General features: G+C 49.6%; 1 protein-coding gene across 1 annotated transcript in view; it reads right to left on the bottom strand.

Annotated features, from left to right (window-relative positions):
* Positions 1-27,789, bottom strand: part of col11a1a (collagen, type XI, alpha 1a) — a gene marked incomplete at its 5' end in the record, with an annotated part of 59,982 nt that overhangs the window by 17,673 nt on the left and 14,520 nt on the right. The window contains 33 exon segments of the mRNA XM_079361571.1: positions 211-264; positions 348-401; positions 481-534; positions 1,916-2,023; positions 2,339-2,392; positions 2,500-2,553; positions 3,610-3,717; positions 3,797-3,904; positions 4,837-4,890; positions 7,283-7,372; positions 8,864-8,971; positions 9,081-9,134; positions 11,862-11,915; positions 12,475-12,528; positions 13,317-13,361; positions 13,443-13,496; positions 13,583-13,627; positions 14,581-14,634; positions 16,037-16,090; positions 16,163-16,270; positions 16,363-16,416; positions 17,712-17,756; positions 17,861-17,914; positions 18,879-18,923; positions 19,780-19,833; positions 20,005-20,049; positions 20,846-20,899; positions 21,554-21,598; positions 21,685-21,738; positions 21,832-21,876; positions 25,208-25,261; positions 26,284-26,337; positions 26,420-26,473. Of these exon segments, the coding sequence (XP_079217697.1) occupies positions 211-264; positions 348-401; positions 481-534; positions 1,916-2,023; positions 2,339-2,392; positions 2,500-2,553; positions 3,610-3,717; positions 3,797-3,904; positions 4,837-4,890; positions 7,283-7,372; positions 8,864-8,971; positions 9,081-9,134; positions 11,862-11,915; positions 12,475-12,528; positions 13,317-13,361; positions 13,443-13,496; positions 13,583-13,627; positions 14,581-14,634; positions 16,037-16,090; positions 16,163-16,270; positions 16,363-16,416; positions 17,712-17,756; positions 17,861-17,914; positions 18,879-18,923; positions 19,780-19,833; positions 20,005-20,049; positions 20,846-20,899; positions 21,554-21,598; positions 21,685-21,738; positions 21,832-21,876; positions 25,208-25,261; positions 26,284-26,337; positions 26,420-26,473 (2,025 nt within the window).

Raw genomic sequence — 27,789 nt, 5'->3', positions numbered from 1 at the left:
GTTCAGTGAGGAGACGAGTGAGGAGACGAGTGAGGACACGAGCTCAGTGAGGAGACGATGATTAAGACTCCTTATGGCTCCTTGGTCTCGGATCGTCTCATTGGCTGGTTTGAAAAACAAGCTGATGAACATAAGGACTCTCTCTGCTCTGTGGGACACTGTGACGGCTGCTCCTCCTCCTACAGGTCAGGATGAAGATCAGACTCTTACCTTCTCACCCACGGAGCCCACGGGGCCCACACCACCTGGAGGACCTTGAGGACCCTGCAGCAGGAAACAAAGGAGGAGGTGAGGCAGCTGATATGTAACATGAAACACATCCTGCTGAACTATCTGAAGGTACGTACATCAGCTCCACTCGGACCCTGAGGACCTCTGGGGCCAGGAGGACCAGGAGGGCCCTGCAGACAGAAACACAGAGTGGTGTGAGTGTGTCAGGAGAGGGTCAGAGGGTTTACAGGTAGCAGGCGTGTCACTCACCATGGGGCCAACATCTCCGTTCTCTCCCTTCTCACCGGGGGGTCCAGGAAGCCCCTGAGGACGACAGAATGAAGGAACTGTTACACGCTGATGAACGGGAGCTGCTGAGACTGAATCTGACGTCTGATTGGATGCTCAGGTTCACTGTAGTCATGAGCTGAAACATTACCTGCAACATGCATCACTGAACCTTTTAACTGCAGGCTAGTCCTGCTATCTGCTCAATGAAATATTCAGTAAATATTAGTGAGCAGGGTCAGATGAACCAGACAAAGTAAGCCGAGCCCAGATGGAGAGAGCTCTGAGTGAGGGAGGAGGCTGTGGTCTGAATTCATGTGAGAGCATGAAGAGCAGCAGCTCGGTCGTGCATGCTAAACGAGCCGCGTGCTCGTCCTCGTCCGTGCGTTTGATCCCTGACATTTCTATCGCTAATTGCTCAGATTAGATTGGTGCTGCCTGCGCCGCCCTCTGTGTATGCGTCTGTTCTCCTTCCAGAATCAGTGTAAGGTGTTGGAGATCAAAGGCCGGCTCGCTCTACATGCACCGGCTTCAAAAAGCTCAGACTCTTGTCTGTCTGCTGTGCAGTTTGAATGCACGGGCCGACATGAAGGCAGCTGCTCTTTGTTTCACACGGGGCTGAGAGGTGTGTGTGTGTGTTTCTGCACGATGCCCCCTGCTGTGCTGAGAAATCTCATCTGAGTAAAGGTCTGCTCCGGTCTGAGATCATTAGCATTCCTTCTAATTATGCAGCGAGGTAAATGTGCTGGATGAGGAAATGACTGTGAGAGCAGGTCAGTCGACGCCATTAATGGAATCGCGATGGGAAGTGAATTACTCCCAATTAAAAGCCCATTGAATGGATCCTGCAGAGACAGGCGAGCAGTCTGAGCGTGTTCAGTCCACCACGCCGATGACTGATAAAACTGATCATTACTAACTGATGAGCGAGCGCAGAGAGGGGGGTCCAGCGTCGTTACTTTATAATCGCAGTGATTCCAAACATCATTAAAGTGCTGTTAATGTGCACGTGGCTGGATGAAGATGATCTGCCTTTAACTCACACGCACGCCACGTCTCCCGTGTGCTCGCAGAGCGCTGCACGCCCGGCCTGTCTCCGTGACGACAGCCGCTGTACGGCCCAGTCTGCTCCGTCACTTTTTACTGCACGTTTTATATTGGAGGTCGTTTGTTTGTTTCCTGGTCAGACACGTCAACAGCAGCTTTCTAAGGTGGCGTGCTCGGAGCGTGAAACACACACTGAGCTGCTGATTGTGACAGAACGATGTTCATTAACAGCCTCCACTTTCAGAGGAGTCCACGATGCAAAGAGTGTTTCGTGTTGCTGGGAGAGATCAGGAAACCAGCTCTGCTGCTTTAAGAAGGCTTCATGTTTTTATCAGGTTCTCTTCAGGACCACAGAGTCAGGGCGTCTCACCTGCAGCCCGATGGGACCCGGGGGTCCGGGGAATCCTCTGGATCCTTCATCTCCCTTCTGTCCAAACATGCCCTGCTGACCTCTAGGACCGGGCTCTCCATCTGCTCCCTGAGAACCAACACACACACACACACACACACACACACACACACACACACACATCAGTGTCCTGTTCTGGTCTTTCTGGTAAATGATGCGTTTACTCTGAGAGGCAGAAATGATGCTGCTCTCTGAAAGGTGTTCCTTCACTCTCATTGGCTGCTGAATGTTTGTTTACTTGTTTACCATGAAGGAGGAAGATGATGACGCTCCTCAGCACGCGTGTTCAGTGTTAAGCACTTAGTGGCGTGTGCTTCAGAGCAGGCGGACGTGTGTTACGTGCTGTTTGGTTTGTAAAGCTCTACGAGGAGCGCTCGTACTTACAGCAGGACCAGGGGCTCCGATGGGTCCTTGGAGACCAGCTGGACCAGGAGGACCCTGAAGACAAACCATGAAAGTGTCTTAGTGAGAGGAAGCAGGAGCTGGTGCAGACGTGTGAGTGAAGGTCTGATCACTGCACAACGTGTTCACAGTTTGCTTCCTACCTGTTCTCCTTTGTCAGCTTTGCTTCCTTTCTGACCGGGCTCTCCGACCTCTCCCTGAGGAAACACACACACACACACACACACACACACACACACACACACACACACACATGAACACACGAGCACATGAACATGTAACTAGAGGTCAAAGGGTAACACTGATGCTCTGAGAGGACGCTTTTCATGTAGATATAGATGTTTTAAATCTCTGAGAAAAGGAGAAAGGAGAGGAGAGGAGATTAGGGAGGATAGGAGGGAGGAGAGAGGATAGAGGAGAGGAGGGAGGATAGGAAAGAGGAGGGAGGATAGAGGAGGCGAGAGGAGAGGAGGGAGGATAGGAGGGAGGAGAGAGGAGAGGAGAGAAGGGAGGATAGAGGAAAGGAGATAAGGGAGGATAGAGGATAAGAGAGGAGGAAGGATAGAGGAAAGGAGAGAAGGGAAGATAGAGGAAAGGAGAGAAGGGAGGATAGAGGAAAGGAGAGAAGGGAGGATAGAGGAAAGGAGAGAAGGGAGGATAGAGGAAAGGAGATAAGGGAAGATAGAGGAAAGGAGAGAAGGGAGGATAGAGGAAAGGAGATAAAGGAGGATAGAGGAAAGGAGAGAAGGGAAGATAGAGGAAAGGAGATAAAGGAGGATAGAGGAAAGGAGAGAAGGGAGGATAGAGGAAAGGAGATAAAGGAGGATAGAGGAAAGGAGATAAAGGAGGATAGAGGAAAGGAGATAAAGGAGGATAGAGGAAAGGAGATAAGGGAGGATAGAGGAAAGGAGAGAAGGGAGGATAGAGGAAAGGAGATAAGGGAGGATAGAGGAAAGGAGAGAAGGGAGGATAGAGGAAAGGAGATAAGGGAGGATAGAGGAAAGGAGAGAAGGGAGGATAGAGGAAAGGAGATAAGGGAGGATAGAGGAAAGGAGATAAAGGAGGATAGAGGAAAGGAGATAAGGGAGGATAGAGGAAAGGAGATAAGGGAGGATAGGTGGGTTTGGCTGCAGATGGTCTGAACATGAAGTCGAGGATGAAGGCTGATTTGGTTCAGGCTGAAAACAAAGACTGAGAGAGGACGACGAGTCCTAACCGGGTCAACAGGACGGGAGGGGCGGAGTCTGACTGACCTTGTCACCGTCCTCTCCGGGAGGACCTTGAGGTCCAGCAGGGCCGGGCAGACCGACTGGACCCTGCACGCCATCCCGACCGGCAGGACCCTGAGGACCTTTCTCACCCTGAAGAAGAAAAACATTTGTTTAAATCAGATTAAAAAGGTTCAGCTGAAGGTTCAGAAACACTCGTTAATAAACTTACAGGAGCTCCTTTCTCTCCAGAGGGACCCGGGGGACCCTGAGGACCAGGTCTACCTGACAGACCGATTGGACCCGCTGTACCAGCAGGACCTCTCTCACCAGGAGAACCCTGAGAGAGAGAGAGAGAGAGAGAGAGAGAGAGAGAGAGAGAGAGAGAGCAGCCATTAAGACCTTTACATAGCAGAACAGATCAGCACACACACAGACACACACACACAGACACAGACACAGACACAGACACAGACACACAGACACAGACACAGACACAGACACAGACACAGACACAGACACAGACACAGACACAGACACAGACACACACACACAGACACAGACACACACACACACACACACACACACACACACACACACACACACACACACACACACACACACACACACACACACACACACACACACACACACACACACACACACACACACACACACACTCGAGCTGTAATGAGGAGAGCTGCTTCCTTCAGGTCTGAAACCAAAGCAGACTGTGTGTCAGGACTCTTCATCCCTGTTCAAAGTCACTGCAGCAGTAACGTTCACGTCACGGCGCCAGGTGTGATGCTCAGATACACCTGTAACACCACGAGTCCTCGGGCAGCAGCAGCTTGTGTTGGGAACTGGAGGGTTGCTGGTTCAAGACCCGGCGCAGATAAAAAAATCTGGAAATGTGCCTGGTAGCTGGAGAGGTGCCAGTTCACTTCCTGGACACTGCCGAGGTGCCCTTGAGCAAGGCACCCCAGACCACCAGCCCAGTTCTCTGTGTGCAGCCCCCTCACTCTGACAGCACTCCATTAGTGCAGGTCTACAGGATCCTGCGTGTGTGCGTGTGCGTGTGCGCGCGCGTGTGTGTGTGTGTGTGTGTGTGTGTGTGTGTGTGTGTGTGTAGCATGTCTCCATAACAGTGGAAAGGTAAGGTTCTCTGAACACGGACCAGGAGGGGAATAAAGATTTCACATTTGATGCTAAATACAGTCGAGAGCACCAATCAAATAGAGACGGAGTGGTCTCAGGTGTCTGTGTACTTACCACAGGACCAGGTGGACCTTGGGGACCTTCTCCTCCCTTCAGACCTGCAGGACCCTGAGGAGAAAAGAAGAACATGTGAGGACTCACAAACACACATTAAAAAAATCAGCAGCTGGACAAAGAGCGAACCAATCAAAGACAAGAAGAAGAGTGTTTAACCGAGCTGAGAGGAAGCCAGTGGGAGGGGCCTCCCACTGGCCCCTCCCACTGGCTGCAGGTGAATTCTCCTGATTATATCCTGCTGCCTCCTCTCCCTGTGACTCTCTGCAGGAGGAACATTCAGCTGCTTGATGACTGAAACACTTGAGGAGGCTTCTGCAGGTGTGAACACTTTAGCACAGCTTACGTTGCTCTCTGTATACAGACACATCATTCTGCATTAGAAGAATATTGTCTGTTATTGATTAGTGAGCAGGAGCTCCCTGATTGATCCTCTTCTGTGTTCCTTGTTTGTGCATGATGTCACTGGTCTGCTGAGTGACCTTGAGGAAAAGTGTCCGTTAAAGGTCAGAGAGAGAAAAGCTGAAATCAATCCTGCAAGGCTGAGACAGCTGGGGGACAGGGGAGGACTGTTTGTGTTCCTCTTTAAGATGACACACTGAACCAACCACATAAATGGGAGGGAGCTGAGTTTATCTTCTTATCTGGTTAGAAATCAAAGTCGCTCAGAGTCACTTTGAATCGGCTTCATGAGCTCAAAGCTGGTGCACTCCTGCCTGACCTTGTGTTTTCTCCTTCTCACTCCTCTTCAGCACAAGCGTCTTCTAAGTGTTCTCCAGCACCAGGAATCCCTCAACGTGCTCCACGTCGAGGGGATCTGCTTCCCAGTATACATGACGTCGAGGGGATCTGCTTCCCAGTATACATGACGTCGAGGGGATCTGCTTCCCAGTATGCATGACGTCGAGGGGATCTGCTTCCCAGTATACATGACGTCGAGGGGATCTGCTTCCCAGTATACATGACGTCGAGGGGATCTGCTTCCCAGTATACATGACGTCGAGGGGATCTGCTTCCCAGTATGCATGACGTCGAGGGGATCTGCTTCCCAGTATACATGACGTCGAGGGGATCTGCTTCCCAGTATACATGACGTCGAGGGGATCTGCTTCCCAGTATACATGACGTCGAGGGGATCTGCTTCCCAGTATACATGACGTCGAGGGGATCTGCTTCCCAGTATGCATGACGTCGAGGGGATCTGCTTCCCAGTATGCATGACGTCGAGGGGATCTGCTTCCCAGTATGCATGACGTCGAGGGGATCTGCTTCCCAGTATACATGACGTCGAGGGGATCTGCTTCCCAGTATACATGACGTCGAGGGGATCTGCTTCCCAGTATACATGACGTCGAGGGGATCTGCTTCCCAGTATACATGACGTCGAGGGGATCTGCTTCCCAGTATGCATGACGTCGAGGGGATCTGCTTCCCAGTATACATGACGTCGAGGGGATCTGCTTCCCAGTATACATGACGTCGAGGGGATCTGCTTCCCAGTATGCATGACGTCGAGGGGATCTGCTTCCCAGTATGCATGACGTCGAGGGGATCTGCTTCCCAGTATGCATGACGTCGAGGGGATCTGCTTCCCAGTATGCATGACGTCGAGGGGATCTGCTTCCCAGTATACATGACGTCGAGGGGATCTGCTTCCCAGTATGCATGACGTCGAGGGGATCTGCTTCCCAGTATGCGTGTCCTCCTGTGGACGCTGCAGCTGCAGACTGATTTGCACATATATAGAAACATATAGGGCTGTGTGGACCGTCTTCATCCTGCTTCTACACACAGACCTGAGTGTAATATGTCACATGCAGGTTTCCTTGTGTGTGTGTGTGTGTGTGTGTGTGTGTGTGTGTGTGTGTGTGTGTGTGTGTGTGTGTGTGTGTGTGTGTGTGCAGCTCCCCAGTGAGCACATGGCAGTGTGGGTAATGAGTCTCTGCTGGCTCCGGCTGTGTGCTGAAGTAAATTACAGCGGTAGAAAACAATCTGTGGAGCTGCCCGGCTGCCTGCAGAGTCTCACTGACCTTGAGGAAGCAGACAGAAAAACACTTCCTCTCCCTGCAGCGTAGCCGCTCACAGCCACCGCGGGCTAATCGCCAATATTTCTCCCTTAATTATTTATTGAGTAAATAATGCATACAGAGGAAAACAAATAACTCCTAAAAAACTGCTGAAATATGAAAAACACGTCATCAGGTCCTTGAGTTAAACTTCTTTCAAATGAATCTCCAACAGCCAGGCCCTGGTTCTCTAATGGAGGCCCATGATGCATTGCAGCGGTGGAAACAGTGGCGTGAGTGGCGGCGTAGCGATGCAGAGGCACGCCTGTTCATTTGTAAGACGTCACTTTAGATTTCCTGTGCAGCCGGCTGATGGCTGCGAGTGCATTCAGAGCCAGCAGCAGGGAGGAGGAGTGATGAATGAGTGCAGGTGTTCTTACCGTGGCTCCAGGTAGTCCTCGTTCTCCAGGGAAGCCTCTCAGGCCGGGGGGGCCGTCTTTACCCGAGGATCCTTGTGGTCCAGGGTCTCCCTGTAAACGTAAACCGACATGAGTCAAAACATGCTGCACGAAGACGACTTCAGAATCCTGATGAGAAACCTTCTACCTGTCAGGAAGTGTCTCCAACCTGTGACATGAGCAACAAGTCATGCACTTTAACTCTAAGAGGATTACTCTTTCACAACAAGCTCCCCCCCCCCCCCGTCCTGATTCACCAGCAGGGGCGGAGACAGCAGCAGACCACGTCAGCGTGGAAGTTTTTGATGTTTGTCGTCTTAAAACATCGAAACTTTTCTTTCTTTTGAAGAGTGTGTCGCACCCTCACGACCGGCCTTCGTTTAAATTCACCAAGACAAAACGTCCTTGAGTGGGCGGGGCCTTCTCTCTCCCCCCGCCTGGTGGGGTTAGGGTCATCTTACAGCTCTTAGGTAAAATGCATTTCTCCATTCTAACATGTGAAATGGCTCCTTTCTAAATCAATGAAGAATTCAACGTCACGTCCCTCGACCCTCGTGGTTTATAAAGTCACAGCTCGAACAGAGAGACACAAAGCTGCACAGATCAAAGTGAACAATGTGTGAATGTAGAAGATACTAATGGCTGTGCACATCAGGAGCAGAGGCTGGGCCATTAGCTGCTATTAGCCCGAAGCTTGTGTGTTTGTGTGGATTCATTAGCAACGTTGTCACACAGTCGATTTATAATCCTCGGCTGGATCAACTCGTTTAATCAGACATGAAACACGGAGACAGAAAACTTCAAAAAGCTCCGGATAGAAACCTGAATGTGCAACATGTTCTGCTTCATGTTTTACTCCACATCAGTAAAACGAGAACATGGCTGCAGGACGAGTTACTCCTGGCTCCGCTCTCTGGTGTATTGGCGGCCTGACTTTATCTGCAAACGGGGGGGGGGCTTGAGAGGAGTAAGAGGATTTCGGCTGTGCTGCCAAGACCTCCAAAAAGTGTCCCTGCATACTGATGCTCCGGCCTGGGGGGGCAGCACGGGGGGGAGAGAAGGAGGGGGGATGGATTTGATTTAACCGTCTGCTCGGGGAGAAAAGCGGGGGGGCGGGGGGGTGAGGTGGAGGATGCTGAGTGGTCCTCGGAGTTGGTTTGGAGAAGCACATACTTCTCCAAAATGGCTGCTGTCTGCTCCTAATAGGTGCTCGATTGGTGAACGGGGGGGGGGGGGGGGGGGCAGAGGAGGGAATACAGCCCCCCCCCTCCCTCATCTTCTCTGAACTCTGAAAGTGATGCAGAGACTTTGTGTAAATTTCCTGCTATAGATTTTTCTCTGCGTTCTCACAGTGGAGTCGATCGAGCTCTGCGTGCCCTCCAGAAATAAACTGAATGCAGCCGGCGTCGACGTGCAAAACCTAATCATGTAATTGCACCTGAGCATGAGCTCCGTTTTACACCTGCCTTTCTTTTTACTTCTGATCTCTCAATAACGCTCCCTGCCTTCATGTTTTATATCCAGCACAAAGGACGACCTCTCTACAGCAATCAGGACTCGTACCTTTGCTCCCTCTTTGCCAGCTCCGCCTGGAAGACCCTGCTCTCCGGGTGGACCCGGGGGTCCGGGGTGGCCTCTCTCTCCAACAGGACCGGTCTCTCCAGTTGGTCCCTAAGGTGTCACAAAGTTTAGACACAGTCAAACCATGATCTTTGTGTCGCCCCGACATCGTGATCAACGGGCTCGTTCAGCTCAAGTCGTCACATGAACTCTTTCTCACCTGGGGCCCGACGACACCTCCTGGACCTGGGGGGCCAGTTTTTCCTTGGAAACCCTGAAAGCAGGAGAGAGAGGATTCTTTAGACTCTCAGAGAGGTGCTCATTCTGCAGAAGTGATTTTACGTGGGTTGATAAAGAGGAAGATTTGTTCGGCGGGATTAGCAATGAAAAAATGAACCGTAGTCATGACAACCGGGCGAGAAGCTGTTTACAGACGAGCTGATGTATCCGAGTATAATCTGCGTGAGGTTTTCATCACAGCGACATGATGACAGATTTCAGTAGCAGCTCACGCTTCTTTATGCAGCGGCCTGAGACGGAACATCTGGTGTTTCCACGGCAACGATAAACATGTCGAGTCTGTCATGGCAGCCACCAGGACAAGGTTTAAGTTAGCTTGATCGTCACTGAGGCAGTTTGGATGTTGACATGATTGTAGTCCGAGAAGTCACGTCTGAAAGGTTTTCCTGCAGAAGCAGAAGGCTGTTTTGGCGTTCTAACCCCGTCGTAGGTTATATCTCACACGCACACGTTTAAGGAGTGGCGAGATACGGCGCAGAATTCGTACTTCAGTTTTAATTGACCAGCACACATGGGGGCTGCATTGGTCCTGGGAGTCAGTAACAGATGCATGCATCAGTGATTCTAGAGTCTGGCCCTATCAGCAGGGGCCCCTGAGGGGGGTCTCCTACTGTCATTGCACATTTTCAGCCACTGCTTTGGGGCCCCCTACTGGTCTGGGGCCCCTTCCTACAGGCATCGTGTTACAGCTCTGATTTTATTTGATGAGTTATGTCCTTAAAGTCTGACGATGTAGGAAGGTCATTTAGTTCACTGCACAGCTTACAGATTGCTCCTTCAACTCAATTACAAAATCAAACTGCTCCAGCGTGCCTGATACTTCCTGCACCTGAATGAAATACACAAACAACAACAAAGTAGAAACACGAATCCTCATTTAAGAGTTAGCACACACTCGTCTCTGGAGGAGTTGAGACCAATTAGTCGTTGTAAATTAAGCGTGGGCTCGATTTGCATTTCAGTTTCCCCCCGCGGACGAGCTGAAGCAGATTCAACACGGCACAGGACGAGTCCGGCTTAAATGTTCCCCGACATGAAGACCATTAAAACAAGAGTGTGTTTCTGCCTGTTCCTTATTTCATATCTGAACATGTAGAGTGAAGCAGCCGAAAACCAATACACATTCATAGTTCTCTTTCATGGATGTCAGCTCTGTATTTGGTGGAGAGATGACGTGGCCACAAGGAGGCAGTCTACAAACTTTATGGACTACGGGTAAAAAAATGGAGGGTTGAGCGATCCTGATGAGGCCGAACTGTTTCTCTGAAGGTCTTTGTGCACTCATCAGGATGGCTGAACGCTGAGCTGCTTTCTATGAGCCCCGATGATCCGTCTTCTGCCTGCTCCACGTCTCAGAAAATATGTGCTCAAACAGGCCGTTTGGAGATGTTCCCTTCATGACATCACAAAGGGCAGTAGCCCCTCCCCCAGGTGGGTGACACTCCCACAGCTAGGTGTTTGTTCTGCCCTCTGAGTCTGCCTTCTCACCGTAAACAACAGGACATGGAGCCAGAAAGCAGCGAGTACACCCGAGCCCTTCCAGAGAGGGGGCGTGGTCAGACACAGCTCATTTACATATTTAAAGCTACAGACACAGAAACAGCCTGTTCTGAGCAGGGGTTTATACCTGACCTGGGTTCAGTCCTAAAGTCTGTAATCTGGTGAAGCTGATGATTCAGGGCGTATCGATGACGATGTGTTGTGATTTGTGTTGATGTATTATTCGATAATAACCCCGAGGCCTCACTGTTGCAGCCTCAGCCCTGACTCTCTGACACACACACACACACACACACACACACACACTTAAACACACACGCTCACATCTTTATTTGCACTTCCTGGAATGTAACCCGTGTACTCAGGTGTAGCGCCAGCGAGCATCTTTATAGCTGTGATCTATTCTCATACTGGATGCATGTGCAGCCCGTTTATCAGCTCATAAATCTGCAGCCATAAACACCTTAATGAAGACGGTGCCCGTCCAGAAGCAGCACTCCGGTGAGGTGGGCTACGTTATCTACAGGAACGAGGCAGGCGGGAGAGGAAGCTTTAACGATACAGGCGATGATCTGTCAAGCTTTTAGCTGAATTTATTGTCCTCTGAGCCTCGTCAAACCCACGAGCACCGATGCATACCAAGTGTAGAGGAATCGAAGGCTGCAGCTCGCAGAGATGTGAGCCACTCAAACTTTGCTTTGTTTTTTTGAATGTCAGATAAATCTTTTGTCCTCAGGGGTGCAGCCTGCGTGCATCACTGCCTCGGTGCATCTTCAGTGTAGATGCAGAGCGGACGTTTCTCATTAGGCTTACAGGAATAAAGAAAGCAAACGTTGCATGCTATGTGTTCTGGGTTAGTCTTCAACTCAGGTGTTTTTGCACAAACAGAAGTTCAACACATGGACACCGTCCTGCAGCTGTAAGGTCAGGCTTTGTGTTGGAGGAGACAAAGAGACACTGAAGTCAAAGTCGCTCCAGTAAAGAAGAATCTAAAATGGTGTCTGAGCTGTCCGACAGAATGGAGCAAGTGTGTGTGTGTGTGTGTGTGTGTATGTGTGTGTGTGTGTGTGTGTGTGTGAGAACTTTGATGTTTGGACTCTTCAGGGAATCAAAGCCTCCATATAAACGTGAGTTTAAGTTTAAAGTAGAGAGGGAAGTAAATATGAAGGAGACGGAGAGTGATGTCATCTTTAAAACTCACCGTCTCTCCACGCTGACCCGGGTGTCCAGGCAGTCCGTCCTTTCCAGGAGGTCCCTGTCAGGAGGAAGGAAACACACACACACACACACACACACACACACACACAGTGAGAAGAAGAGCCACCCAACATTAGCAACACAAAGAAGAGCCTGCCTCCACGTGTGTCCAGAGGCTGGCTTACTATTCCTGCAGGATCGTGCAAAAGGACTGTGGGCAGAATAAAGGCATCACTTCCACACAGCAGACGGAGGTGAGATGACACACTCCCTAACAATAACAGGGTGTGTGTGTGTGTGTGTGTGTGTGTGTGTGTGTGTGTGCAGCTGACAGCCTGCGATGAATCGGAGCTGAATCGATCGGTGGAAATGATCACTCGTCTCCTGGCTGGACTGCAGACTGAGACCATGGTTCTGCTTCACTCACAGTTAGACTAATGATCCCTGCACACCATTACACCTGTGTGTGTGTGTGTGTGTGTGTGTGTGTGTGTGTGTGTGTGTGTGTGTGTGTCTACACGCCATGATTGAATCCATTCTGATGTATAATGTGTGCAAACTGGAGCTCTGCAAAGCAAACAGCTTTACTGCAGGATTTATACATGACAAGTACTCACAGGGGGGCCCTTTGGTCCTGGGAAGCCCACCGGTCCCTGAGGTCCTTGAGGCCCCTGAAGCAGACAGAAAAGCAGAGTTAGAGGAGATGCTGGAAGACTAACTGCGTGTGCAGAAAAGGAACATTAAAAAAATAAAGATGCACAAAGAATAACGGCCATAAGTAACATCAGGCTGCGTCCAAACATGACGAGATAATGAATATCAGAGAAGAGACTTTCAGACCGTCCTCAGCACCAGATGTCACAGTCCTGTTTGATGTTAATAAAGGAAGAGCGTCTTCAGGCTGACTGTATAGAATATCACGGAGGTAATTAGAGGGATTAAAAGAGATTAAACCTGAGTCTCACATCAGATATCAAAGAAAAGGATTTCATCATCAGCGTGCGTGAAACGCCTTTCTTCACCTCCATGATCCTCGTTTCACACGACTTTAAACGCCACAGAATAACAATCCGCTGATTATTTCAAGTTTACGACTTTTTGTTTTGTCAGTCAGACTTTCAGCACCGCGATGAGTTCAGCGGGTTCACGCCACAAGACAAGAGACAGGCCGTCTTGATTGGCCGAGGCAGGCAGGTGTGCTTCCCTGCTTCACTTGAGTTATAGTTCATGCTGGAAGGGAGCAGATGGATCTGCAGAAACCATCTGGTCTGATCTTCTTCTTCTCCTCTGTGTTTCTGAGGGAAACTTCTCTGAGACATCGAGCCGGGTCGAGCCGGTAACGACCCTCGCTGATCGGGTCAACATTTAGACTCAGAAGGTTTTTGATGTCATCATGTTTGTGCCTCTGATGGTCGTTCACCTGAAGCTGGAACCTTTGGGTGCTGTTTTATAAACTTACTCTCTCGCCAGGCGGACCTGATGGGCCGTCGTTCCCTGATGTTCCCTGAAACAAGAAACAAACATCAGTTGAAAGGTCATGCAACACGGGAGAAGGAGAGCGCTGTGCTGGATCTGATCCATCTACCTTGGGACCTGGTTTTCCAGTCGGACCTCTGGCTCCTCGACCGCCACGTGGACCCTGCACAGAGAGAACAAACCTTTCATCAGTGGAAGTCGAGACAGACTCTGTGGAGTTCAAACAGTCTGAGACTAAATGAGTCGTACCGTCGGTCCCCTCTGTCCTCCAGGACCGGCTTTTCCTGCGACGCCCTGCCAGAGAAAAACAAAACTGATGTCAGCACGCGTACTTCCTGTGTGTCATTTTTCAACATTGATCCACTTCAACAAACACCGACATCTGTCACCTTGAGAAGAGATCAAACCTCTCCTGCAGAGAGAGCAGGACCTAACTCTGCCCCCTAGTGTTTAAAATAAGTACTGCAGTCTAAACTCTAATCATCACAGAGCGCTGGCTCCACCCCCTCCTCTCACACAGGTCAGCATGTGGTGGACACTGTAGCTTCAGTGTTTAGCCAGCTCAGCATGTGGTGGACACTGTAGCTTCAGTGTTTAGCCAGCTCTGCATGTAGAGACACTGTAGCTTCAGTGTTTAGCCAGCTCTGCATGTGGTGGACACTGTAGCTTCAGTGTTTAGCCAGCTCTGCATGTGGTGGACACTGTAGCTTCAGTGTTTAGCCAGCTCTGCATGTGGTGGACACTGTAGCTTCAGTGTTTAGCCAGCTGCTGGAGCTTATTAGAAACATGCAGAGGCTTTTTAGGTCGGGTACAATCACTTCTATCTGAAGCAGTTCCACTGCCCGCTTCCATCGCTGCAACACCTGTTCACCTGATAACTGCTCTCATATCTGGCAAACCCAGGGGCGTCCAAAACGGCCTTCAAAGCCCCGCCTACCTTCTCTGGTCCAATCAAATCCAGAGCATTCAGGAGCAGAATCTAAAGTTAGAAGGAGGACATACTGGCTGCTGCTCAGTCCCTCTTTTCTTTTCTCCTTGTTGTAGCTTCACTTGATAACATTCAGTCATTAAAATAACACAGAGGAGATAATAATGACTCCTCGTTTTTTTTGTGCCAACTCATCGTAAAGACGCCTTTAAGAGAAGAATCAATCCCTCCCTTTGTGTGTGTGTGTGTGTGTGTGTGTGTGTGTGTGTGTGTGTGTGTGTGTGTGTGTGTGTGTGTGTGTGTGTGTGTGTTTTCTTACCCTGGCTCCTTTCTCTCCGTTGGCTCCAGGTAATCCTGGGAAGCCGCTCGAGCCCTGTGAGGAGGAGAGAGAGAGGGATCAGGAGAGGAGCGGGCGTGAGGCTGCGAGGGTCAGCGCATGCGTGACGATGATGAAGATGATGAAGATGATGAAGATGATGAAGATGATGGTGAAGGCATCTGCAGGTTCACATTTAAAAGGTTCTAACCACAAACACGACGGCTGTTGTTTAAACTCAATCATCAAACAGTCTAACGTTTTTACGGACATCAACCAGGACACTGACGTCTCTTTAACGCCCTCGCCCTCGCCCTCGCCCTCGCCCTGACTCCATAAACAAACTGTGAAGCTTTTGGTCTGTCTGCAACACTTCTTTTAAAGGTCACCTGCAGAAACAAACCATTCCCACTACAGCCAATCAAATGGTCTGAAATGTGTGACTGAAGACGTTCACAAACACAGACAGCTTCTGCAGGAACTCATCAAACGATGCATTCAGGACATGAACAGAAAATCAGACGTCACACTGACATTACTCGAGTCTAATGACAAGTCATGATGTAATGAAACATTTTGTTATCGCTCCACACGACTCATGTTCAGACAAGTGAAGTATCACGTAAGTTCCCACAGGTCACGGAGTCACGCTTTAATATTGTGCTAGAATTCAGCTGATCTGCTGAAGCATCCTATTGGCTAAATAGTTCTTAAGCCCGCCTACACTTCTCTGCTCCCTCTGCATGCCTCCTCCCCTGCGCCTCCTTTTATGATACCTGACTTAATCAATGTCATGCTTGCATTGATGCTGGCTCGGGGGGTTGCGGCTTATCTCCCTGCCTGATGGCGTTCCTTGCATGCGCGGGAAGGGCAGGGATGTGTGCTATTCCTGCCTAATGCCTTCCAACGTAAGCAGGTGGAAGGGCAGGGAGATCCCTCAGAGCCACACCGCCAAATATACAGAAGTATTCTCCTTGACAAAGTGTCCTGACTGAACTACAGTCACGAAGTTTCAGTTCGAGTCATCGCACCGTCTTTCTTCCAATTCTGCTTTTTCGTGCGTCTGCTCAAAAATCGTTCAACTCTTCAGAAAGATGCTGTTGATGTCACCGGCGCTCTTTTCCACATGTCTGATATTCCCGTGTCCCCTCACCCTCCTCGCTCCGAGTCTCATCGGGAACAGAGCAATCTCAAATATAAAACATGCAGTAAAACGTAACAGAGCAGAGTCGGTCATCCAGCGGCCGGTGTCAACAGACGGTTGTCATGGAGACAGGAGCAGCGTGGGATTCACTGCATGGATAAAAGACGAGGAGGACACTGAGAGCGGGACAGCAGCATTTCCACAGTGCTCAGTTTAAACCTCTCAGCACTGTGTTTACATGAAATCATCGCCCGGGCAGATGTGTCCGACGCCCTCCCCGCTGTGATCAGGGGGCGGAGTCAGTCATGGATTTACCTTGGGTCCTTGTCTTCCTGGATATCCTGGTAATCCTGGAACGCCCAGTTTACCCTGAGAGACACAAACACCAGTTAGCAGGCCGAGACAGCTGGACATGATCCTTCTATTTCACATGCTCTTTACCTTTTCACCAGCAGGACCCAAGGGACCGGACTCTCCGTTGGGGCCGGCTCGTCCTTTAGGACCCTCAGGACCGTCCTCTCCTCGGGGTCCGAGCATGCCGAGCTCGCCCTGCAGACAGGTGAAAAGAGAGCGAGGATGACTTCCTGCAGAGGACACTTTGGACGTGTTGGTAGATGAACGTGGTGAACACGTGTCCTCACCCGGTCTCCTTTGATCCCCATGTCTCCCTTAAAACCTGGGAAACCGTCCTCGCCCTGGAACGAGACAAAGATGCATGTGACATTAACCCTTTGATGACTTCCTGTGTTTGTTTCCCACTCAGCGTCCTGTCTGCACACAGGATTAAACGTGTCCTCCATGTGGATCTCAGGCCGACGCTGCCCTCTGCTGGTCACACGCTGGAACTGTCCATGCATGTGCTCAAACCGTGAGCCCTGATTTTCCAGCTCAAAGTCAGTGAAGACTTTTCAGAATAAAACCAGCAAGAGTTATCGTGATACCAAGACTTCACACTTCAACAGAGTCCAGAAAAGATTCGACTATATGGACAGATGATTGTTACCATGGCAACAAGAGGAGAATCCTCCTCTGGCGCTCTCTCTTCAGGTTATGACTGAAGATCTGTCGTTCATTGATCTTTAATATGACAGAGTGTTTAAAACAAGAGGTATCACAGAGAGTCAGAACTTTTGACGTCCTTAAAATCTGAAAAACCTCCCAGCTCTCCTGAAGCTCTCTCTCTCTCTGTCGCCTGTCCGTGTTTTCAGCCCGCTCTGATGCATTATGCAGCACTGAACACACACACACACACACACACACACACACACACACACACACACACACACACACACACACACACACACACACACACACACACACACACACACACACACACACACACACACACACACACACACACACACACACACACACACACACACACACACACACACACACACACACACATCCTTTATTCATAAAGGAGCCTTCCTCCTCCTCAAGGTTTGTCTTTTGAATCTCTTATTATAAATAATTCAATAAGAGGCCGATATGAATATCTGTCATTACAGCAGAGCAGCCGCCCTCGGTCACATTATGGATCGGCCCATAATATTGATCCATAATAAATCTGGATCATCTTTAAAGCCTTCATGGCGACTCCTGCAGAAGTGTTTAACGCCTGCAGCTCGACAGAGACACGCTCAGGGAGTTTCACTGATGATGGGGATAGACTGACCTCTGCACGCTGCACGCCACTCTGCAGTGTGTGTGTGTGTGTGTGTGTGTGTGAGGCAGGCAGCAGCTCCAGATTCTTTCTGCAAACAATTTGTTAGGCTGAAACTTTGTGTTCGACACGTTTCATCTGGTTTCAGCTTGATTGATAACTTCTTCTCTCTCCTCGGGGTTAAGTGTCTTGCCCAAGGACACGTGGCAGCGGGGATCAAACCCCAGCTCTCTGTTTAGGAGACAACCGACCGTAGCAAAGGAAAGCAGGGTGTGATCACCATGATGAGGTGATTCCTCTGAAACAGTCAGACCAGGTCTTTACCTTCTCTCCCTTTCCCCCCTTCAGTCCGCGGACTCCGTCGGCTCCCTGTGAGGACGCACACACAGATTACAAACACGTGAGAACATGGTGTGAATGTGCAGAACAATAAGAAGAAGGACTTCTCGCCAACAGGTGAGGCCGCCACGTACCTTGACACCTCGAGGACCGGGATACCCGATGGGACCCTGAGGACCTGAAGGACCCTGCAGAGAAGAAGAGTTACTGTGATGAACGTCTCACACTCACACATGAAGCCGAGGTTATGATTGGTCACGGACGGCGAGGGAGGGACGATAAATCTTTAAATCCTTTACACAAATCAGAGTTCTTCGAAACGTGATCACGTCCAACGTGTTCGACTTCTTAAACCAGGTGACAGACTCTAAAGTTAAATTCTCTCTGCCTTTAGAAGTCAACATATTCTGAAGAATTTACATCAGTTAACAGTTTCAGTCTGATTTCTGTCCAATCAGAAACTAGAAGCTGCCCCTCTCCGTGCTGGAGATGCAGTCTCAGCCTAACTTTGAGCTGGACTGTATAAGCTAGTTTGTTTTGCAGCAGGACGTGAAGGTGTTCATTTAGGATGTAAAGACCAGTCAGGTGTTCGTGCAGGTCAGCAGCTTTCTCTGCTGTATTTAGGCTGATGTGTGTTGTAGATGTGACAGGTGGAGTTAGTTTGTTTCTCACTTCAGACCGCCCGGGTCCAAAGAGTCTGGACACGCCCAGGCTCAGGTTAAAATATTCAATATTCAAATAAAAACATGTTTTATATTTGTCCTCTCTCGAGTTTGGATCGGCATGTTTTACGAGTTGAATTTGAAATATTGACACGTTTGAATCCGTCAGTTTATATTCAGTTTTCATCTTTTCAAGATTTATTTTTGGGCTTTTATTTTGATAGTGGATAGGGTAAGCGGCCCGCATGGAGGACTATAGCAGGACCACTAGTCCACCTGCACCTCTGATCAAAGGACAGAAACAAAGTGTTGGAGGAGATTCTGAGGATAAGACACGTTTGAAGATCCCGATGAGAGAAGGACTTTAGAGCCACATGAACAGACCGTTTGTAAAGTTGTACATTTATAATGTTCCTCGTTGTCATGGTAACGTTTCTAAAAGTCTTCATGGAGACCGGGCAGGGCAGACTGACCACAAACATCCACCTACCTGCGCTCCTTTCTCTCCAGCTGGACCCTCCTTGCCGGGATGACCCTGCAGAAACAGTGAAACATCATTACTGTAACATCCTCACGTAGCTGAACGCTCTCAGTCTGAGGTTCGCCTGGACTCGAACCTGAAACCTCCGATATGCAGATCCACATCTGTCCATGTATGTGTGCAGGACAGGAAGCAGGTTTGCTTTCTTACTACATGTGTTTACTGCTCTCTTAATGATGTGCACAGATAAACGTTCTCTCTGCAGGCCGTCTCATCATGATGGAAGGACTTTGTAGACTAAAGCAGATAGAAGTGTTGTCAGCACATGTTTGATGGCAGGTTGTTTTAAATGCAGCTGGTGCAGGATGGAAGCTGGCTCCATCTGCAGAGGGAGAGAGACGCTCTCTGTACATTTATCTGAGTTTAAACAACGAAGAGGGGAAACTCAAAGAGAAGGATGGATGTGACCCCACACACAGGTGGACATGTCCACACACACATGCACAAACACCTGGCTCCTTCACTCTGCGCTGTGAGGCTGTAAATCAGCGCGCTCCCTCCGAGGCCTCAGGCTGCTCGTTGAAGCGATAGCAGAGGAGGAGCGACGTGAGTGACTGCAGGTCCTCAATAAAAAACAGCTAAAAAGGCGTTTACGACGTGGTCGCCGGGCTCGCTGCTGCAGGAAGTCCACGATCACTCAGGAACTTAAAGCCACTTTACGTTTGTTCCTTCATGGAAACCAAAACGGGCTGTGGCACAAAGTTTAAACTTTCATCAGGGGTCGTAATGCGCTTTACATGGAGCTGGTTTCAGGTGTGGAAATGATATGAGGTGTCCTGCAGGTTGAGTGTGAGGGTGTCATAGGGTGTCATAGGGTGTCATAGGGTGTCATAGCTGAGAGAGGACTCACAGGAGGCCCGTCAGCTCCAGGTAGTCCAGGCAGCCCCGACCTGCCAAAGGGTCCCTGAAGACAAGAAACACAACAAAGGGGTTCAGAATGGGCTCTGTGATGAAGTGAAGCCAAGAATCTGCAGGATCCAAACAGCTGACTGTGAAACACCGTCAGACGTTGTTATTTATCTCACTTCACACGTCTGACTTCAAGACAAGTAAATTACAGTTAGAGATTCCTCACTTTTTCACCAGGTGGTCCGATGGGGCCTTGGGGACCAGGGAGACCCTACAAGACGGGCACACAGAGAGAGAAACGAGTCCGTTACTATGGCAACAGCAAACATACTCAAACACACACACACACACACACACACACACACACACACACACAGAAGCTGGAGAAACTGAAGCGTTTGTGGGAGCTGTACATAGCTGAGCTTTGAAGGAATGTTAAGCTTGTGTGTGTGTGTGTGTGTGTGTGTGTGTGTGTGTGTGTGTGTGTGTGTGTGTGTGTGTGTGTGTGTGGGGAGGGGGGGGGTCGCATATTAGCATTCAGCTTGCTTGTGGTTCTGCACACACACCAATATTTGTCGATGTGACTTTGTGGTTTGTTTTTGGTGGCTACCTGTGTGTGTGTGTGTGTGTGTGTGTGTGTGTGTGTGTGTGTGTGTGTGTGTGTGTGTGTGTGTGTGTGTGTGTGTGTGTGTGTGTGTGTGTGAGGCAGGGTAATTTGAGGCACTGGAGCGTGCTCCGACAGGTGTGGCAGCTCTGCAGGAATTCCACCAAGAATAAGATGCTTTCAGGCGGAGCAGCCTGGAACATTCCCCTGATCAACCCCGGGTACCCAGCTTTTCTTCTGTACCCGAAGGTGTGTGTGTGTGTGTGTGTGTGTGTGTGTGTGTGTGTGTGTGTGTGTGTGTGTGTGTGTGTGTGTGTGTGTGTCTCCAGGGAGAGGAGGGGGAAATAGTAGATAAGGCTTCAGGTGTGCTCTGACGTTTCTAAAGACGAGAGCGTGACGTTGCAGCTTCACCTGTCGGGGGGGGGGGGGGGGGGGGGTCACTGGGTATGATTGATTCGCTCACCTGTGTGCCAGGGATTCCCTGCTGCCCAGGTGGTCCTGGCTCACCTTGTGGGCCCTGAAAAAAAGAGAAGGAGGAAGCTGTGAACAGCAGACTCGACACTCGTCCCAAGGTGACCCCGTGTGAGTCAGCTGAACGCTTGTTTTCACACATTTCACTTTATGGGAGGAAAGTCACCGACTGATATGCAGGAAACATTTCAGACTCCGCTGAACGTGACAGAAAAGTCACAAACACAACATCACTGATTTATGAGCAAATGTTTTTTTAATGTGTCTAAAAAGAGCTCGGATGTTTTATTAGAGTTCAGAAACACGACATGAAGATCGCCTTTGTTCAGGTGTTTGAAGAGGATGGACCCGTGCAGACAGGTCACTTCTCTGTCCTGTCTTTGTTGTCCTGCTAGTTTGAGCACAGGTGTCCTCTGAGTGAAGACTCTGTTTTTAGTTTGATGCTGGATGGGCCGGTCCTGTCCTGATCTACTTTACTGCTTTATGTTCTGCATGTAAAACACAACAAGTGTCATTTTCCTGCTCAACAGGAAGTGAGGAGAAAAGTGGATTGTGGGTAAACAAGGTTTGTATCTGGTCTGTATTTCTGGCCCCTCACAGCACTGCTGACCTTTGACCCTGCAGCTGTGCATCATAAAGAGGTTTGACCAGCCTCACCTGGACGCTGCTCAGAGGTGAGAGGAGACAGAGGAGTTCCTACCATGTTTCCTTTGGAGCCTGGAGGCCCGTCGACACCAGCGACACCCTGTGAGGGAGGAAGCACAAAAACAGCTCCTTTACACGGCTCGTTAAGGACAGGAAGTGACATCAGAGGAGGGCGTTGGTACATACAGGAGATCCAGGAGGTCCAGGAGGACCACGCGGGCCAAGCAGTCCTCTGGGACCCTGACACACAAAGAGCATGACAAGTGAGTGGATTGTAAAAACACTCAGGTGACACACTGACAGGTGACACCATCAAACAGGAAGTCAACTTACACTCTCTCCAGCCAATCCCCGAGGCCCGATCTCTCCATCCTCGCCCTGCAGGGAGAGGACACACAACGTCAGCTGGGTAGTGTGTAGTCTCAGGTGTGTAGTGTGTAGTCTCAGGTGTGTAGTGTGTAGTCTCAGGTGTGTAGTGTGTAGTCTCAGGTGTGTAGTGTAGTGTGTAGTTTCAGGTGTGTAGTGTAGTGTGTAGTTTCAGGTGTGTAGTTTCAGGTGTGTAGTTTCAGGTGTGTAGTGTAGTGTGTAGTTTCAGGTGTGTAGTGTGTAGTTTCAGGTGTGTAGTGTAGTGTGTAGTTTCAGGTGTGGTAGTGTGTAGTTTCAGGTGTGTAGTTTCAGGTGTGTAGTGTGTAGTCTCAGGTGTGTAGTCTCAGGTGTGGTAGTGTAGTGTGTAGTTTCAGATGTGTAGTGTAGTGTGTAGTCTCAGGTGTGTAGTGTGTAGTTTCAGGTGTGTAGTGTGTAGTTTCAGGTGTGTAGTGTGTAGTTTCAGGTGTGGTAGTGTAGTGTGTAGTTTCAGGTGTGTAGTGTAGTGTGTAGTTTCAGGTGTGTAGTGTGTAGTTTCAGATGTGTAGTGTAGTGTGTAGTTTCAGGTGTGTAGTGTAGTGTGTAGTTTCAGATGTGTAGTGTAGTGTGTAGTTTCAGGTGTGTAGTGTGTAGTCTCAGGTGTGTAGTGTAGTGTGTAGTCTCAGGTGTGTAGTGTAGTGTGTAGTTTCAGGTGTGGTAGTGTAGTGTGTAGTCTCAGGTGTGTAGTGTAGTGTGTAGTTTCAAGTGTAGTTGTGTAGTGTGTAGTCTCAGGTGTGTAGTGTAGTGTGTAGTTTCAGGTGTGAAGTGTAGGGTGTAGTTTCAGGTGTGTACTGTAGTGTAGTGTGTAGTCTCAGGTGTGTAGTGTGTAGTCTCAGGTGTGTAGTGTGTAGTCTCAGGTGTGTAGTCTCAGGTGTGTAGTGTAGGGTGTAGTCTCAGGTGTGTAGTGTGTAGTCTCAGGTGTGTAGTGTAGGGTGTAGTTTCAGGTGTGTAGTGTGTAGTTTCAGGTGTGTACTGTAGTGTAGTGTGTAGTCTCAGGTGTGTAGTCTCAGGTGTGTAGTGTGTAGTCTCAGGTGTGTAGTGTGTAGTCTCAGGTGTGTAGTGTAGGGTGTAGTCTCAGGTGTGTAGTGTAGGGTGTAGTCTCAGGTGTGTAGTGTAGGGTGTAGTCTCAGGTGTGTAGTGTGTAGTCTCAGGTGTGTAGTGTAGGGTGTAGTTTCAGGTGTGTAGTGTGTAGTTTCAGGTGTGTACTGTAGTGTAGTGTGTAGTCTCAGGTGTGTAGTGTGTAGTCTCAGGTGTGTAGTGTATAGTCTCAGGTGTGTAGTGTGTAGTCTCAGGTGTGTAGTCTCAGGTGTGTAGTCTCAGGTGTGTAGTGTATAGTCTCAGGTGTGTAGTGTGTAGTCTCAGGTGTGTAGTGTATAGTCTCAGGTGTGTAGTGTGTAGTCTCAGGTGTGTAGTGTGTAGTCTCAGGTGTGTAGTCTCAGGTGTGTAGTGTATAGTCTCAGGTGTGTAGTGTGTAGTCTCAGGTGTGTAGTCTCAGGTGTGTAGTGTGTAGTCTCAGGTGTGTAGTGTGTAGTCTCAGGTAGTGTGTAGTCTCAGGTGTGTAGTGTGTAGTCTCAGGTGTGTAGTGTGTAGTCTCAGGTGTGTAGTCTCAGGTGTGTAGTGTGTAGTCTCAGGTGTGTAGTCTCAGGTGTGTAGTCTCAGGTGTGTAGTGTGTAGTCTCAGGTGTGTAGTCTCAGGTGTGTAGTGTCTAGTCTCAGGTGTGTAGTCTCAGGTGTGTAGTGTGTAGTCTCAGGTGTGTCGTGTGTAGTCTCAAGTTTGTAGTGTGTAGTCTCAGGTGTGTAGTCTCAGGTGTGTAGTCTCAAGTTTGTAGTGTGTAGTCTCACGTGTGTAGTGTGTAGTCTCAGGTGTGTAGTGTGTAGTCTCAGGTGTGTAGTGTGTAGTCTCAGGTGTGTAGTCTCAGGTGTGTAGTGTGTAGTCTCAGGTGTGTAGTGTGTAGTCTCAGGTGTGTAGTCTCAGGTGTGTAGTGTGTGGTCTTAGGTGTGTAGTGTGTAGTCTCAGGTGTGTAGTGTGTAGTTTCAGGTGTGTAGTGTGTAGTCACAGGTGTGTAGTCTCAGGTGTGTAGTCTCAGGTGTGTAGTCTCAAGTGTGTAGTGTGTAGTCTCAGGTGTGTAGTGTGTAGTCTCAGGTGTGTAGTGTGTAGTCTCAGGTGTGTAGTGTGTAGTCTCAGGTGTGTAGTCTCAGGTGTGTAGTGTGTAGTCTCAGGTGTGTAGTGTGTAGTCACAGGTGTGTAGTCTCAGGTGTGTAGTGTGTAGTCTCAGGTGTGTAGTCTCAGGTGTGTAGTCTCAGGTGTGTAGTGTGTAGTCTCAGGTGTGTAGTCTCAGGTGTGTAGTCTCAGGTGTGTAGTCTCAGGTGTGTAGTGTGTAGTCTCAGGTGTGTAGTCTCAGGTGTGTAGTGTAGTGTGTAGTCTCAGGTGTGTAGTCTCAGGTGTGTAGTGTGTAGTCTCAGGTGTGTAGTGTGTAGTCTCAGGTGTGTAGTCTCAGGTGTGTAGTGTGTAGTCTCAGGTGTGTAGTCTCAGGTGTGTAGTGTGTAGTCTCAGGTGTGTAGTCTCAGGTGTGTAGTGTGTAGTCTCAGGTGTGTAGTCTCAGGTGTGTAGTCTCAGGTGTGTAGTGTGTAGTCTCAGGTGTGTAGTGTGTAGTCTCAGGTGTGTAGTCTCAGGTGTGTAGTGTGTAGTCTCAGGTGTGTAGTGTGTAGTCTCAGGTGTGTAGTGTGTAGTCTCAGGTGTGTAGTCTCAGGTGTATAGTCTCAGGTGTGTAGTGTGTAGTCTCAGGTGTGTAGTCTCAGGTGTGTAGTGTGTAGTCTCAGGTGTGTAGTCTCAGGTGTGTAGTGTGTAGCCTCAGGTGTGTAGTCTCAGGTGTGTAGTCTCAGGTGTGTAGTGTGTAGTCTCAGGTGTGTAGTCTCAGGTGTGTAGTCTCAGGTGTGTAGTGTGTAGTCTCAGGTGTGTAGTCTCAGGTGTGTAGTCTCAGGTGTGTAGTGTATAGTCTCAGGTGTGTAGTCTCAGGTGTGTAGTGTGTAGTCTCAGGTGTGTAGTCTCAGGTGTGTAGTCTCAGGTGTGTAGTGTGTAGTCTCAGGTGTGTAGTCTCAGGTGTGTAGTGTGTAGTCTCAGGTGTGTAGTCTCAGGTGTGTAGTGTGTAGTCTCAGGTGTGTAGTCTCAGGTGTGTAGTGTGTAGTCTCAGGTGTGTAGTCTCAGGTGTGTAGTGTGTAGTTCTGTCTGAGGTCTCAGTTGGTCGTCCACAGTTTAATCCCTGAACATGCTGAGCTCACCTGAGCCAGGTAAATAAGGAAGTACTCACCCTCTGTCCGTCCTCTCCGGAGGCTCCTGGAGGTCCCATGGGCCCCAGTTCCCCCTGAGAGACAAACACAAACGTTTCTGCTGCTGCTTCTTTGACGTTCATCAAATGGCTAATAAAACAAGCTAACAGGCAGCTAAGTCGTGTTGTGGTCTGCAGATAGTTCAGGCATGTTTTCATCATCAAACGAGACAATGATGGGAGACATCTTTAAAGGGCATGCCTGCTGTTACCATGGTGATTTCAGCCGGGGAATCGGCTCATAGCTCTTCGTTCAGCGCGTGAGTGTGTGCAGTCGCACAACCAAAAACATGTCAGAATTCAGCTGACGGCTCGGGATCAGTGATTGGCTGTGTGGCCCCGAAGGCAACTTCAAAGTGTTTGTTTCAAATGTTTGATCATCATTCATGGTGAGGAGAGAAGTTCTGTTTCAAATATGTCACATGTTGTGTTGCATGCATCCAGTATGCCTTAAAATCACAAATCTAGCACAGAGAGGACGTTCATCTGTTCATCGTGTTCCATCAGACTCCTTCAGCCTCTAGCTCTGCTCTAAACTGGCTTCTGTCTGCAAACAGACGATATAGTAAGACGTCTTGGTGAGCGGAGCACAGACACAGTTATCCATCTCAGCTTTGCACTTATTCCTCAATCACACAGATATGAGCAAACACCTCATATCTGTGTGAAACACAGACTATGTTCTGCTGCTGCGATGAATATTTAAACAAAGAGAGGGTGAGTCTTGTGACTGAAATAAAACCAACCAATGGCGCGGTGTTAATTCAAACTGTGACTGCAGCCAACATGTTTCATTACTTTTGAAATCTTGAGCCATCCAACAGATTAAAACTCTTCTGTAAACTCTGTCAACGCTAACACGACAAATCCCCAATTACTGCGGGGATTTTCTTTTAATGCTACTTTTGTGAAACTGAATTCTGATCCCGAGTTTGAAAACAAGCGCAGGACTTCCTTCTCGCTCTCCTTCCTGTAGCGTCGGCTCATTTATCTCAAGTATCCAGCGTCCGGAGAACAATGCAGCGATGAAATTAAACATAATAAAAATGTTCACTCACTCTGTGTCCTTTCTCACCAGGCAGACCAGGAAGTCCATCAAAGCCTCTGTCCCCCTGTTCAGGAACAGAGCCCCACGTTAAGGCACATGACATGTACTTATATGAACATGAAGAGGGGCATGATGGGACATGGTACCTTGGAGCCGGATTCTCCGGGCATCCCACGGGCTCCGTCAGCTCCGGCACGACCCTGAGAGAGAGCAGCAGGAAACACACGTCAGGACAACTTAAGTCATGTGACCGCCTGTGGTCACTTCATTAACACAGCTGCTTCCATCCACATCCAGCCACTTCAGGGGTTCCCCAACCTGGAGCTGATCCCAGCTGTCATTGGTCGAAAGGTGGGGTCACACCCTGGACTGTTCTCCAGCCAATCACAGAGCTGACATACAGCCACACCCACATTCACACCTACAGACAGTCCAGAGTCAGCAGGTAACCAGCGTGTGATTGGACTGACGGAGGAAGACACAGAACCCAGATATTTAATGTCTCGGCCTTGACTCAGCCTTGACCCCTTAAGGTCTTGGTCTTGACTCTTGGAGCGTTCTAGTCTCTGGTGAGTCTCAGAGCGCTCTGGTCTCTGGTGAGTCTTGGTCTCAGAGCGTTCTGGTCTCTGGTGAGTCTTGGTCTCAGAGCGTTCTGGTCTCTGGTGAGTCTTGGTCTCAGAGCGTTCTGGTCTCTGGTGAGTCTTGGTCTCAGAGCGCTCTGGTCTCTGGTGTGTCTCAGAGCGCTCTGGTCTCTGGTGAGTCTTGGTCTCAGAGCGCTCTGGTCTCTGGTGTGTCTCAGAGCGCTCTGGTCTCTGGTGTGTCTCAGAGAGCTCTGGTCTCTGGTGAGTCTTGGTCTCAGAGCGTTCTGGTCTCTGGCGTGTCTCAGAGCGTTCTGGTCTCTGGTGAGTCTTGTTCTCAGAGCGCTCTGGTCTCTGGTGAGTCTTGGTCTCAGAGCGCTCTGGTCTCTGGTGAGTCTCAGAGCGCTCTGGTCTCTGGTGAGTCTTGGTCTCAGAGCGTTCTGGTCTCTGGTGAGTCTTGGTCTCAGAGCGTTCTGGTCTCTGGTGAGTCTCGGTCTCAGAGCACTCTGGTCTCTGGTGAGTCTTGGTCTCAGAGCGTTCTGGTCTCTGGTGTGTCTCAGAGCGTTCTGGTCTCTGGTGTGTCTCAGAGCGCTCTGGTCTCTGGTGAGTCTCAGAGCGCTCTGGTCTCTGGTGTGTCTTGGTCTCAGAGCGCTCTGGTCTCTGGTGAGTCTTGGTCTCAGAGCGCTCTGGTCTCTGGTGAGTCTTGGTCTCAGAGCGCTCTGGTCTCTGGTGTGTCTCAGAGCGCTCTGGTCTCTGGTGAGTCTTGGTCTCAGAGCGCTCTGGTCTCTGGTGAGTCTTGGTCTCAGAGCGCTCTGGTCTCTGGTGTGTCTCAGAGCGCTCTGGTCTCTGGTGAGTCTCGGTCTTGGTTACTGTGGTCTTTGTTGTTTCCAGGCTCAGTCTTCTTGAGCTCGTCTCGTAGACTGAAGGACATAAAATCC

The sequence above is a fragment of the Symphodus melops genome, assembly GCF_947650265.1.
Source record: "Symphodus melops genome assembly, chromosome: 14".
Lineage (NCBI taxonomy): Eukaryota > Metazoa > Chordata > Actinopteri > Labriformes > Labridae > Symphodus > Symphodus melops.
The sequence above is the reverse complement of the archived record's forward strand: the minus strand, read 5'-3'. Positions and strand labels throughout refer to the sequence as shown.